Source organism: Adiantum capillus-veneris, chromosome 8 (genome assembly GCF_014529385.1).
Source record: "Adiantum capillus-veneris isolate H3 chromosome 8, ASM1452938v2, whole genome shotgun sequence".
NCBI lineage: Eukaryota > Viridiplantae > Streptophyta > Polypodiopsida > Polypodiales > Pteridaceae > Adiantum > Adiantum capillus-veneris.
Window position 1 is genome coordinate 1056425 of NC_140938.1, and position 14712 is coordinate 1071136.

At 47.1% G+C, this 14712-nt stretch overlaps 3 protein-coding genes across 3 annotated transcripts in view; all 3 read left to right on the forward strand.

The window, feature by feature from the left end:
* Window positions 1-11953, forward strand: part of LOC147451551 (cysteine-tryptophan domain-containing zinc finger protein 7-like) — a 36549-nt gene extending 24596 nt beyond the window's left edge. Inside the window, exon 4 of the mRNA XM_086517480.1 lies at window positions 11796-11953. Within this exon, the coding sequence (XP_086373606.1) occupies window positions 11796-11822 (27 nt within the window). The 3' untranslated portion in view covers window positions 11823-11953. The remainder of the gene's footprint in view (window positions 1-11795) is intronic.
* On the forward strand, window positions 6565-7225 carry LOC147451552 (uncharacterized). Its single transcript, XM_086518762.1, has one exon. The coding sequence runs from the start codon at window positions 6656-6658 to the stop codon at window positions 7037-7039; it is 384 nt and encodes a 127-aa protein (XP_086374888.1). The 5' UTR covers window positions 6565-6655; the 3' UTR covers window positions 7040-7225.
* Window positions 11954-12026: 73 nt separating the features above from the next.
* The window catches only part of LOC147451553 (uncharacterized), a 40717-nt gene continuing 38031 nt past the window's right edge, over window positions 12027-14712 (forward strand). The window contains exons 1-4 of the mRNA XM_086517479.1: window positions 12027-12162; window positions 12287-12655; window positions 12741-14233; window positions 14316-14712. The exon at window positions 14316-14712 is cut by the window's right edge and continues 97 nt beyond it. Coding sequence (XP_086373605.1) covers window positions 12112-12162; window positions 12287-12655; window positions 12741-14233; window positions 14316-14712 — 2310 coding nt within the window. The 5' untranslated portion in view covers window positions 12027-12111. The remainder of the gene's footprint in view (window positions 12163-12286; window positions 12656-12740; window positions 14234-14315) is intronic.

Sequence of the window (14712 nt, forward strand, 5' to 3'; positions counted from 1 at the left end):
GCTCCTTCTAATTTGTCCATAATATCATCAATTCTAGGTATAGGGAACCTATTCTTGATGGTATTCTTGTTCAGTGCACGGTAGTCGATGCACATACGCCATGAGCCATCTTTTTTCTGCACCAACAATACTGGAGAACAGAATGGAGATGAACTGGGCTGAATCAGCCCTTTTTCTAACAGCTCCTGTACTTGGCCCATTATCTCTTTCTGCTGAGCCGCACTAACCCTGTACGGAGGCTTATTTGGTGGGCTACAGCCTGGCACCAAATCTATCGCATGGTCCTCGGGTCTCTCTGGCGGTAATTGAGACGGTAATGAATCGGAAAAACAGTCACTATATTGTTGTAAAAACATTGACCTTTCTTTATCTAGCACAGATAAATTTGATTCATCACAATCTGACACTTCACGTGCAAAAACCAAGTACGCAGAAAGATGCTTTTTCATTACAGAAGTAATAACAGAAGCTGATACAGTAGGAATAGACTCCCCTTTAAGCTTTACATCCAGAATGTGAGTCTTTCCCCTGCTCTGTACAGTGATCTTTTTGTTGTAGGCATCCATGATTCCCTGTACACGAAATAACCAAGGAATACCTAACAACACATCACATCCGTCCAGTGGCATGATGTAAAATTCTTCAGCATCTACATAGGACTGGATATGTAGACGCAACTTTCCAATGATGGGTGTCACAGCCTCTGTATGGCCAGGACATGCCAAACCTGCCTCTGCTGTATACCCCATCTCTTCAGGTCTGATTCCCAACTTTGAAGCCAATTCTGGGGAAATAAAGTTGGCTTTGGCACCTGGATCAAAGAAGATAAGCACTGTTTGATCCCTAACCTTTCCCCATGCTCTGCAAAGCTCACTTGCATCTGAATTTGGCTTGTCGCCCACCATATCTGGCACTAGACCAGCCATGGGCTTCTTTCCTTTCTTGTCTTCCTTGTCTTCAGAATCAGCTGGCCTTTTCTTTGTAGGACAGTTGTAAGCAATGTGGCCAGGCTGCTCACATATAAAGCATTTGTTCTCTGTCCTCAGGACCTTCTTTTGCTCTTCTGACTTGCGAGGAAAACGTCTTTTCCATTTCTTTGCTGGTCCTTTTTCTGATTCAGCCGTAGCTTTGTCTTTCCCTGCGTTGGCTGACTCCTGAGTCCCTTTAGGAGTCTCATTGGGAACGTGCTTCTTGGCTGAATTTTTCTTGCCTGATCCTGCCTTGACGCCAGTGTTAAATTCACAATCTTCTCCCTTGAGCAAACCATTGCCAGTGTTTGCTACCTCGATGAGCTGCGTCAAAGTAGTGACTTTGGTCTTTGTGCAGTATTTTCTCAATCCTTTGGGTAGGCCACAACAGTATTTTTCTATCTGTTCTGTCAATGGCACAAACCTATAGGAAGTTACTGGAAGTAGAGCTTTCCAAAACTTCCGATTGTAATCATCCAGATTTCTGCAAGTGGCAGCATTAAGCTGGTGCCATTCTGTCATGACATCTGCTTCGAAATCATCAGATAACCATGCTGCTGCAAAAATCTGCTTGAAGTAAATCCATGTGGACGGAGCTTGCCCTTGAAGCAATAAAGTTGTCCACCATTGTCCCGCATTCCCTGTCAAGAAAGTGGCTGCCTTGCGGACCTTTGAAGCCTCTGTAAAGTTTCCCCCTGCATAGGCCTTGTCAAACTGCTGGAGGAATGAAAGAGCCTTCTTCCTGTCATCAAACCCTGTAAAGGTCGTGAATGACACTCCTTTGCCACCTTCTTTGTACGGAGTTGGCCTCTCCAGCGGCGTTAAATTGTCATATGGAAGTGACTGAAACATGGGAACACTAATAGGGTTCATTTGTGTTCCTTGGCCGCTATTAACTTGACTTGGAAATGCCATATTTGGCTGCTGATTTGTAATTCCAGCCATGCCAAAATTTGCTTGTGGCATCCCAAATTGTCCCTGAGTGCTTTGAAACCCTGGTTGCATACCCATGACACTGTACATGGGGTTAGGCATCATCGTTTGAGCACCCGCAAACACTGTTCCTGGCGTATAAAACTGATTTCCAGGTGCATGACCAGCCATGCTTTGGAATACGGATCCACCTCCAAAATAGCCAGGGTGTACTGAAGGTGGTGGGAAGACCTGTTGCATAGCCTGTAGGTTGCTTCCCTGCCCATTAGAACCAGCTATAGGCTGCTGAAAGGTGGCGGGCTGAATTGGTACAGCTTGAAAAACTGGCATCTCAGCCACCTGTTCTTGCACCTTAGGCATACGTTGTGGAGACTGCATGTTCTCCGTCAAGTGTACAGGTGTTTCCATTGACTGTGCGGTATGAATCACCTGTGCTCGAGCCTTAACAGGCTTTTGAATATGATCCAGTGACCCAACTTGCTGAGACGGAACAGGAGGTTGCAGAAAGGCTAAAAACCTTGGGTTCTGCATTACTTGTGTGAACATAGCCACAGCAGTAGCCAACTGGGTCCTGAATATATCATCATCAGTCTGTGGTGGTCTTGAGGACTCACCCACTTCATGTGTCTGTTGACCCTGTGAAGAGGAAACCTCTTCAGTCACATCATCTGGTCTGTCAGCCATAATTACAATTCCCTGTGTCTGGTCTATGATCCCTGTGTCTTCAAGCCGAAAACTGACCAAGGCTCACTTCTATGGGAAAAAGTGATTTAATCCCGTCGATGGAACCATGAAACCGGCCTGTTCAATCCAAAAAGGGCGGTAGACTTTACTTTAAACCTTGATTTAGCTTTCACCCATTATTAGTCGTCTATTTTACCTGTACTTTCAAGACACAACAAAGGGGAGAGGGATACAGGCTGCTAGATTGCACCTGTATGAGTGGACAGACACCAGATTGGCCCCTAACTTAGGCGCCCCTTTCGGTATTTCTTTATTGTTCAAAAGAGGGAATAAACGCTGTGGTTCCTACAAGCTGCCCCGCACAAACTCGGCTGAATTTCCACTGTTCCAGCCCGATTTCGGCAGCATAACTGTACTAGAACCCTTCACGGTCAGTATTCCCACGCATTGGCCGACTTTCCCGACGCATACGGGCACTTTGCAAAACCTGGCGAGAATCTGCAGCACGCTGAATTCTCTGTTTTCAGCCCTGAAAATGCGCCAGATCGCCTGTACAGCGGTCCCCTTGCGTCCCCGAACCTCCTGGGGGTATTAGGGTCCGTTTAGGGCCAAAACCCTAAACCTGCAAAAATACACAGCAGGCTGTAATTCACTGTTTCGGGCTCCGTTCCGCGTGCCGGTCGCATCCCTAGCAAGTCCTCGAGCTCCCGCACCTGTAGGGCTACTTGCCCTTTGAATCGGATGAGATTTCTGGCGTGAAACCTCTCCGAATTCACCTGTACCTGCGGGGGGATTAGCCGCTAGCTAATCCAGTACCTGTGCAAGAGGCTCTTGCCTCGGCAATCGCGCATGAACCCACACAACTGTACATTGGTCAAATGAAGAGCCCACTAGAGGGGCATAACATACTGCCAAAGGGGAGAGAGAGGGCAGTGCGTAGCGTGCAGGGCATCACTCCTGGCACCGCACTGTGCATAAGAGGGAAAGCAAGCACTCCATAGCTCTTAACCTGTGACAGAGACTTGCAAAATGAGCCTCCCAACTATAAATCACGTTTTTGCCTTCTCTATAAGTAGTAAACTGGCCTCAAAGTGCCAAGTGTCACTCATTTGTGCATTTTCCCGCTTTAGACCCTCGGGTCTAAAAATATCTCACCTGCAGCCTCTGTTGACTTGGCCACAGAGTAACAAAATGATCCCCATGTCAAACTGCACGTAATGACGCGAAGACATTTTCAGGTCCCAAAATAGCAGTTCCCTAAATTTTAGGAGATGCTGCCATTGTATCTTTCTAGGTCATCCGACCCTCTTTGTACACTGCGGCCACATCCAGAACTGAAATGTAGCCTCTGTAGCAAAGGATTCCACTTTGGCTAGTCAATGACCCCACTTGGCTAACCATAGTCCTTGTCCAACCTTAGTGCTCTCTTGCCCTCAGGCCTGGACTCCCTCTGGACAGTTCCACACTAGCTATGCAATGCAGGGCAGTTAGATTTCCCGAGGGGTGTTTCCAAAAAGTGAAAGTAAATAGATAATAAGAAAGAAATCAACAAAAAGGATAGATAGTAGTCACACGCTGGTGACACTAGTAGCTACTAGCTACATACTACATAATGCCGCCTCCTCTTCATGAAGCCTTTGAGAAGCATTGCCGATATTTTGAGCGGGTGGGGGACAAGCAAAACGCTTGCAAGTGGTGGTGCAAATATTGCCCAAAAGGTATGACCTCTTCCGTCACCCGTCTCATCATCCACTTGACAAAGATGGGAGGACAAGCGGGCCCATGTCCTAATATCCCCGAAGTTATCCTTGCGGAATGCAAGAGAAAGTATCTTCCATTGAAGACACGCAAGGGTAGAGTCACCTCGAATGAGTTCGTGTCGCCGGATGTTGATAGCTCCGATTCGGAGGAAGAAGCCTCTCCAACTATGTCCATGGCTACCGGTGCCACCGCGGCCTCATGTGATGGTGTTGCCTAGTCCAAGAAGTCCAAGGAGTCTTCAAGTGATGGTGGCCGGCCTCCGAAGATGGCAAAGCAAGCTTCTCTTGCGAAATCGGTGGGTAGATGCTCCGGCCCCTTGTCTTTCCTCAAGGAGAGACAAAGAATCGCGGAAATAGAGATTGCGCGCACGGTGATTGAATGCAATCTCTCCTTCAACATTCTTCGGTTGGAGCGATGGAAGAGGATGATCATAGCAATTGCGGCGGTTGGTCCATGCGAAGGGTGGACGAGTGTGTCATACCACGACATGAGAACAAAGAAGCTTGATGAAGAGAGGGCAAGGATTGACAAGTCACTTGAGCCCGTACGTGCGGGTTGGGCAAAGTATGGATGCTCTATTCTCTCCGACGGATGGAGCGACTGCAAGAAGAGGGGCATCATCAACATTCTTGTTTCTTGTATTCTTGTCACGTACTTCTTGCGGGCGGTGGATGCGGGTTCGAGAGGGAAGAAAGTGACCGGGGCATTCATATGGAAGCACATCCGCCAAGCCATTCTTGAGGTAAAACCGTAAATCGAGCCTTTTATGTCTTGAGCAATTGCCAATGAGTCCTATGTTTTAACTTTTAAGTTTTAACTCTTTTTGTCACAAATGACTCTTGTGTAGGTTGGTGCGGAGCATGTCGTGCAAGTGATTACCGACAATGCTTCAAATTGCAAGGCAATGAGTAAGAGGCTAGAGAAGGAATTTCCATCCATAGTATGGACTCCATGTGCCTCTCATTGCCTTGACCTTCTCTTTGAAGACATAGGGGAGCTAGGTTGGGTGAAAGATATCCTCAACCAAGCACTCTCCATCATCAATTTCATCAATGGCAAAGTGAGGGTGCTTGCCATTTACCGCACCTACTCCGACCTTGAGTTGAAGAAGCCATCGGCCACTCGCTTTGCCGCCATGTGGCTACTTCTAGAGCGGCTCTATGATGTGCAAAACAAAATACAAAAGCCCATGGTCTCCGATGAGTTTAAGGAGTGGATGAATGGAGAGTGCGCCGCTTCACAACAAGATGCAAAACCATCCAACGGCTTTGCTTGTGGGAGGAGTTTTGGCAAGAAATTAAGGGTCTTGTCGTTGCGATCTTGCCCTTGTACAAGGCTCTCCGCATGACCGACATGGAAGGGGCAACTATTGGGCTTCTATGGCACTTCATGGAGGAAGCTTACAAGGAGATTGAGAAGTCTACAATCCTAGATGTTCTCTATATATCTAGATTCTACATGCTTGTTTCTCTACTTAGTACATTTCCTCTCTCTTCTTGTAGTGATTACCTCGAGGACTCTCCCAAGAGAGACGACATTCTCCTCCTAATCACAAAGCGGTGGGATTGGATGAAGAGACCTATCCATTACTTTGCGGCTCTCTTGCATCCGGCTTACAAGAAGCCCGAACTCTTTGCAAATCAAGAGCTTATTGAGGAGCGCAACAATTATCTCTTTAAGGTGCTAAAAGAAGAGGACATTGGAGCATTTCTCCAAGAGGTAATCAACTATAGCGACCAACAAGGCACCGCATTTACTTCCAACTTGTGTTGGAAGCGGCAATCCTTGGTGAAGCCTCTATTTTGGTGGGAGAGCTTTGGCTATCAATTGCCCGCTCTCAAACGACTTGCTTTGAGGGTTCTTGGCCAAGTAAGCGACAAGCCTCAAACTTTTACATTTTGTGCTTAATCTCTTCAATTATAGTCTCTTATAGCTTATGCCTCTCTTGATGTGTTTTAGGATTGCTCATCGGGAGCATGTGAGCGTAATTGGTCCGCATACTCCCTCATCCACACCAAAATCCGAAACAAGCTCTCAACGAAGCAATTAGAGCGACTTATCTATTGTCGCTCCAATTTATGCATGTTGCGCTCTATGCATGAGATGCCTATGGCTCGATAGGTATAAATCATAAATTATAATCACGACTCACTCCATTTTCTATACTCTAGTCTTTAATTAGTTTGAATATACTAATTATGTTTTCATTGTCCAATGTTGTAAATGTCAAATAGGTCAACGTGGATGAGCTCACACTTACGATTGACACTTTAAAGAGTGTCAATAAAGAGCAAGACCCTGAGAAGCAAATGATCTTTCGTGAGCTCTACTTGGAGCTTGAGGAGATTGATCGCCGGGTTTCTCGCACAAGATCACGCAAGAAGGTCGTCATCCATGGAGTTATATCGGCTACAAGAGGCAGAGGTGCCAGGGCTACAAGAGATAGAGGCAGAGCATCAACAACACCCACGGAGGCTCCTAGGACCTATGTGCGGCGAGGCTCCGGAAGCGGCTCTTGTGCGGCGGCCATCACTATGGAGGATAGAGAGCCTCGAGAGCCAGAGTATGATGATGAAGGCAACCTCATTAGTGATGGAGATTATGAGCCGTCATCCTTCCACTCTTGTGAGGAAGAGGATGATGTTGATGAGCAAGGCTCAGAAGAGGAAGATGATGAGAGCACTAGTGACTAGTGAGTAGATTCTAGAAGCTCTTAGACTAGTTACTTTAGACTTTACTATTTAGTCTCTCTATTATGGTGTGTCACTTTTTGAGTACTTTGTAGCCCTTGCCACTTGGTCCCCCCACTTTTTTGTATCATCTTGAGTCTTGTCTCTCTACTTATCAAATTTCAATGATCATTTTGGTTTATGTAATGCTCATTCTCTTTAGTCTTTGAGTCTTGACTCTTTACATTGTAGTATTGTAAATTTGTAACTACTAACTTGTAATCTATACAAATGTTAAGTTTCTATAAGGCCTAAGCCTTAGACTTGAGATTATTTGTTTTTTTTAATTTGAACGTACATAACGTCATCGTACATCATAAATCTTTTTAGTTCGTTTAGTACCGCACATCATCGTACGCGTACAAAACGTACGGAACCGTACGAGACCACTATGCCTTCAGGCCTAGGGATTCTTGTAGTCCGCATTCTTGTAAAGCTGCTTGTATCTTGGTGTCGATCTTCTTGTGTGTCACTTCATGGACTTCTTGCTGAACTGCTTTGACGGTCTTAGTGAATGATGCTTTAACTTCATTAGCTTTTGCAAGTAGAGCTTGGATCTCTACTTCCTTTGCCTCTTCTAGCTTACACAAGCGTTGTTTGAGCTTCTCATTCTCTCCAATGAGTTTTTGGATTTGAGCCTCGAGGGCCGTAATCCGTGCTTCCTAACAAACAACGGGGCCTTTTCTTGGTGCTGCAACCACCGGGAGGAAGCTTTTTCGTGAGATTGGAGAGCCAAATGAAGACATTGAGGCTTCCTTTAACACCTTTACAAAGCTTAATGGGTTTGACACAACCTGCAAAGGCTTGTTAATGAGTTTTCAGGCCTTCAAAGGTGTAAAAGACTACCTGTTAGACCTTCAAAAGTTTGGGTAAACTAGTAAGCTTATCGTGTTGCGGGGATTTAACTTGGAGACGTCGGCAGCGAGGTCGAAGTCTGCACGCATATGAGTTTGCATTGAGGTCAGGACGTCGGCAGCAGGGAGTCAGTGAACAGTTTGCAATCGGCACTGAAGTCGACATGTCGTGAAGTCGAGATGTTGTGAAGTCGAGAGCTGCAGGCGCTGAAGGATCTGCAGGCGTTGAAGGATCTGCAGGCGGAGCTGAAGTTTGAAAGCAGCAAGCAGGCTTTGAAGCGTGAGCACAGGGCGGTTGTAGCTCGGGCATAGGGCAAGGCTATACTAGGTTAATGCCCCCCCACTGGGTTGCCCTCGCCCAGGGGACGACAGAGAGATGGAACCCTAGAGTTGTTCGCGCAGAGAGAGAGAGAGAGAGAGAGAGAGAGAGAGAGAGAGAGAGAGAGAGAGAGAGAGAGAGAGAGAGATTAAATGAAATGAAAATGTTATATTAACGTCTTCAAAAGGCCAAAGTGACCTATGAGACCAGAAAGTTACAATGTGGTGGATCTGATACAAGGTCAGAGTAACAAAAATGACAAAATAAAATACTGTGGAATCCTAAACTGCTAGGTGTGAGCTAAGCAGCTAGGTGGGATAACTAAATCACAAAAGATCTAGCATTGGTCGTTGGCGGAACTCATCAATCTCCTCCGTGGTCAATAGCCTGACCGGGCGTCGTGCATGTCGAGCCAAAGTGATCCGAATCCTCTGATGCACCCTCCATCGATGCTGTGTAGTCCTCCGCAGTCGTGGGCGTTTGGATCTCCGTAGCTCGGTCGCTCGATCGATTAGTGTGCCTCTGGTGTGAGGCGACGAGCTCTCCTATGGTAGTAGCTCTTTCGGGGGTCCAATGTCTGCTCTAAAGAAGTTTGTGATCCGTCTCTGAGACTTGCTAGCCTCTCCCCTCATCAGGCTCTCTATGTGTCTGTGCAGCTCGAGCAAAAACAGACCCAAGCATCTGTGATCCTCGTATCGCATGACTCTGGAGAGTGGTCCGAAGCCCTCTTTGAACAAGCAGTGGAAGCGGCTACGTATCTCGTAGTAGACAGGGCAGTGGCAAGTGTAGTGCAACTCTGTCGCAGGCTCTATGTCACACAGGAGGCATATCCTGGCCTCTGCCGGTACTCCACTGTATCTCCTAGTCTCGATCCGCAGCTGGTGTGAAGATGTGCGTATCTGGCCAATAGCACATCGTATCCCATGAGACAAGTGGGTGCCCATGTATCTAGGCCTCGTCACAAAACCGTCCTCCGTAAGCTGGAGAAGATGCACTCTGTAGAAAGCCATCTTCGTGCCCAATTCTTGTGCTGGCTGTATCCATGTCCTCCTGGTGTCTAGCTGAGTCAGGTCCTTGCGGATGAGCCTGGTGATCTCGGACTGTGTAGGAGTCAGAGAGGGTGCATCCAGTGGTGGGGCAATCTGTCTATGCTGAACCCATGCGCCTGAAACCATGATGTCATCTCCCCATACCAACATGTTGTATCTCCCTGCATGGCTAACTGTCGAGAGGACTCAAGTGCAAGGCAGGCATATCTGTCTCTTGGAAGTTCCCATATGCGGTGTATGAAGGAGACATCTGCCCGATTAATGGCCCGTGGTACTGAAGCCTTGGCTCTAATGAGCCGCGAGATCATAGAGACTAGTGGCTTCTCCATGCCCCCCCATCCATCAGTGCGACCAATCCTCATGTGATGGTCCAATGAAGGTCCCCAAATCTCAGCTCCATAGAGCAATGCAGAAGCCACCAACGTGTCAAAGAGCCAGAGCTTCGTCCGAGGCTCCTGAAACTGAACATGTGAACACATCCTCTCCAATCTACCCAATGCTGCGTTGGCTCTGGTCAGTCTAGTCTTTGTTGCTCTCCTCAATGAAAATGCTGGTCCATTGAAAACCACTCCAAGGTAAGTGTAAGCATCTGTATACTCCATCGTCTCCTGGCTGTATGTGAATGCGGGCGCTGACCTCTTGATCCACTGTGGGGTGGAACGTGGTATTAAATACCATGACCTTGGTTTTACCAAGGTTGACAGACAAACCACTTTCATGGGCGAACCTATGCAAAGCATCCAAGTGACGTTGCATCTTCTCTGGAGAGTCGGAGATCAATACATTTTCATCAGAATATAACAATAGTGGAATCCATGTCCCTGCCAGCTGTGCACCTCTATCACCATCTCTCCCAATGTAGTCAGAAACCTCATCCACATACATACCAAATAAAGTAGGAGAGAGCGGGCAACCCAACAGTGGAGTGAACCGCTGTAGATAGGCCCTCTGAGGTGCGTACATGCCCTACTACTGACCTGTATAATGCCACGACCCCCCAAATAAGCTCTGTGGGTACTTACTACTCCCAGCTCATGTAATCTGTGCATCAATCTAGCTCTAGGTACTGTGTCAAATGCTTTGCGGAAGTCCACAAAGCTACAATAGATCCGTCTCCCATGTGATCTGCCCTCCTCAACGATGGCTCTGAGTGTCAAGATATGGTCAAGAGTAGAAAAACCTCTCTTGAACCCTGCCTGCCCCGGCTGCGCGTATCCTCTCTCTCTCTGCCCATCTGCTCAGCTGCTGCTCAAGAATGGATGCGTACAACCGTGCCAATGTGTGTCCGATCATGATAGTGCGACAATTCCTAGGCTCCATAGGGTCTCCTGACTTGAAGATAGGTACAATAGTAGACGGGCTCCAAGTTATCAGGCAAGCCCTCATAGATGGCACGGTTAAACATAACCGCTAGAAGCTCTGCTAGTAGATCTTTGGCATGCATGAAGTGCTCAGTCACTAAGCCAGCATGATCATATGCTCTCCCAGTCTTCATCCCGTCGATGGCCTTCCTCACCATCTCAGCGGTGAAAAAAGCACATGTGTGGGGCATGGATCGGGGGGGTCGGGAAGGGGCGGCTGTCCAGGATCTGTGTACAGAGATGACGTGTACTCGCACCAGGCCTCTGTAGAGGTAATGGCAGGGGGGGGGGGGGGGAGAGTGCTCATGAAAGAGCCGCCATGCCTCACGTGAGTCCTGACTCAAGTATAGCTGGTATAGGTCCTGCTCTAGGCGAGCCAAAAATGCCCTCTTCTTCCGCCGCACTAGGCGCCGTAAGTCAATTTGTGACTGTCTGTGAGTGATGTCCCCCAAAAGCACCTCCCTCTGAAGTCTAGCTGTAGTCTTGCGGCATTCCTCATCATATCAGCTGTTCTGGGGCATGCTCCTAGAATGGCGTCTCTGCTCAGGCTGAGTGTGTGGGTATGCCTCTGCTGCTGCATCATGTAATGTCTGTGTCAGTATAGTAGTAAGCTCCTCCAGAGGTCGCCCTGGCTCTTTTGTACACAGGCCGCTGTAGATCCCATCTATGTATACACAGTCCGTCTCCCGAGTGAAGGTGTAGCGAGTAGGGGCTGCTGCCTGTGCCCTGTGTGCTACACTAAACTGGAAAGAGATGGTCAGCGACACAAGAACGTGATTCACTGCCACCCCAGCAGGTCTGGGTCCAACCGTGAGATCCTGGATACTGGAGATGAGACTCGGCTGTGCCATGACATAATCCACTGGGCTGGCTCCATGTCTGTGTGGAAAGCATGTAAAAACCCTCACATCGGGAAATCTCTGTAGGCCATTCAAGATGACCAATCCATGTGCAGTCCCCATATCTATCAAGTGTCATCCATACTCAGTATGTTCCCCATCCTGTGATAGTCTGGATAGGCGCAGAGAGAGAGAGAGAGAGAGAGAGAGAGAGAGAGAGAGAGAGAGAGAGAGAGAGAGAGAGAGAGAGAGAGAGAGATTTTCAAACATTGGCAGAGGATAAAACGGACTGCGACAGGCACTTCTGTTCGAGCTAGTAGTTTAAAGGCAGGCTCCAGCTCTGCTCTTCTAATGCATGAGAATGGAGCCCAAGATTCTAAACTTGTAAATGAAAAGACAACGAATGTTGATAGCTCATTTCCAGTGGGAAGAATAGATCTGCCACCCCAGCAGATCTGGGTCCAACCCCAGCAGGTCTGGGTCCAACCGTGAGATCCTGGATACTGGAGATGAGACTCGGCTGTGCCATGACATAATCCACTGGGCTGGCTCCATGTCTGTGTGGAAAGCATGTAAAAACCCTCACATCGGGAAATCTCTGTAGGCCATTCAAGATGACCAATCCATGTGCAGTCCCCATATCTATCAAGTGTCATCCATACTCAGTATGTTCCCCATCCTGTGATAGTCTGGATAGGCGCAGAGAGAGAGAGAGAGAGAGAGAGAGAGAGAGAGAGAGAGAGAGAGAGAGAGAGAGAGAGAGAGAGAGAGATTTTCAAACATTGGCAGAGGATAAAACGGACTGCGACAGGCACTTCTGTTCGAGCTAGTAGTTTAAAGGCAGGCTCCAGCTCTGCTCTTCTAATGCATGAGAATGGAGCCCAAGATTCTAAACTTGTAAATGAAAAGACAACGAATGTTGATAGCTCATTTCCAGTGGGAAGAATAGATGAGAATACGGGCCCTCCCAAAAATTTTAAAATAAAGATCAAGATGGGATTAGATACCAATGAAAAGAAAAAGAATGCTACAATTTACAGTGATTTTGGATTGAGCAACTCATCATCAGAAGCAGATGATGAGTTTGTTGATGAGGATGGCAGAACCGACTCTGATTTGGATTCAAGCTCGGATAAGACACCATTGACAATGATTAGGGTAAGAAGGATAAATTTGAATATAAAGATATCTTTCGTTTGGTACCAATAACGCTGAAGCTCCTTTGCTTTCCTGTGTTTGACAGATAATGACATCCCATCACATTCCAGATGGGATGCTACTGTCACCATTACCAGACCTTGTGACAGAGCCTTTTCTACATAAGGAAAGGTTTTGGTCAACATGTCAAGAAGATTCAAATGAAAAGCTCAGATCACCTGGTTTTAAAAAGGTTCGTCAGCCGAAGGATGATGCAAACACTTCTGCTAAGGTGGACATCCCTAGGGAGAAGAGAAGGGAGCATGCAGATGAGAGGAAAGGTGATAGTTCCGATCGGCCTTTTAAGAGAGTAGAAGTTGAGAAGGAAAGGGGAGGCTCAAAAGATAGTAGCAGGCGTACGTCTAAAGCGCCTTCAAAAGCTTATGGAAAAGCACCAACAAAAGTGAGTGAAGGTGAAAGACAAGCAAGGGATGCTGTAAGTGAGTCTGGGACAGGAGGCAGATCAAATGACTCAAACAAGGACTATAAGGGTTGCTCTGTGGACAGGGCTCCACCAGATTATTCCTTATATGAGGCAGATCACATTCCCAAAGACTTCTGCTCACCTTTTCAACCACCCAAGGAAGTTGATCCAGGTAGAGAACTACAATCAAGAGGTTACAGGGTGGAGAAAGGAGCTTCTTCTCATGACAGCATCAATGAACACATGGATGTAAGTCATCAGGGGCGAAATGCAGGCAAAGAAGTTTTCAACACATCTGAAATGAATGTGCATGGCAAAAGGCCTCTTGATGTCTCTTCAGAGCCTTCTGATGGAAAGAAGAGGAGCTCAGTAAAAGGGTTTCTTGTGCCTAGTGAGGGCAAAACAAATTCCACCCAAGATGGAAGACTGTCGACCTCCAAGGGGGGTGGAATAGGAAAGTTTCTCATCCCTGCTGCCGATGTTCCTGCAAAAGAGGTGGTAGAATCAAAAAAGAGGTCACTGGAATTGGGACAAGAAGCTGATGGATTGAGGGGCTTGTCGAGGGAGAGAGGAAAAGATTCCTTGAAGGAAGTGCAGAGGAGTGTTGGGAAGGATAAATATTTGAAAGCAAGCTCAGCAACTGATTTGATGGTAGATGAGACACTAAAAGATGGGCCCCAACATTCTATCAAGCCAGTTGCTCACAAAGATTATAAGGGTTTCCAACAAGGAGACCTTGCGAAAGTACATCAGACAGAGAGTACAGACAACAAGCGAAAGGAAAGGACAAAAGAAAGGATCACATCTGATTTTGGCAGTAAAGAACCTTCTAAAGTTTCTGAGGAGAGACAAAGAGAATTGGCAACAAAAGATGTGCCCACAAAAGTTTCACATCCAGCCTATGTTTCTGAAGCAGTTAGGGAAGGTAAGCAATCCCAGCAACCTCAACAACCTCAGTTAGGAGCTCCAGTAGCAGGAAATGGTGCTCCTCCTTATGAACTAATTGTGGACAACTGGGTGGGTTGTGATAAGTGTCAAAAATGGCGCCTTCTTCCTCCTGGGGTAGATACTGCAAATCTACCTAAAAAGTGGCTGTGTAAGATGATATATTGGCTGTAAGTTTCATAACTTTATCCTTGTGAGGCTTAGTTGATTTCATTTGCCACGCATCTTATGTGATATGCTCTGTTTTGTTAGCGAGGAGGGCATGAACAACTGCAGTGTTCCAGAGGATGTGACAGTTGAACGCACTCGAGCACTCTACTACATTGTGCCCGAGCATCCTGTGCCTGTAGTGTCAATTGTTCAGGAGAATCCCCCTGTAGTGGAGCAGGTTCAGCCTCCTGTGTCTGTGGTGACTTCTTTACCTCCTCCTAGTGCCATTGTCAGTCAAGAAACAAAGGCTCCTGACAAAATTAGAGGTACCGCTAACAAGAGACGTAAGGTTCCTCCAACAGCTTCAAGTGAGAATATTCTGCCTAGCAAAATCAAAAGTTTTGCTGAGGCTCCACAAGTAACTCAGGATGCTGGTCAAGCTAAGCTAGGTGGTGGGGCTACAACTACAACTCAGGAGAAGGTTTTGGCAGCAGTAGGA

Coding starts and splice junctions, on each gene's coding strand:
- LOC147451552 (XM_086518762.1), top strand. CDS start 6,656: ATGATCTTTCGTGAGCTCTACTTGGAGCTTGAGGAGATTGATCGCCGG.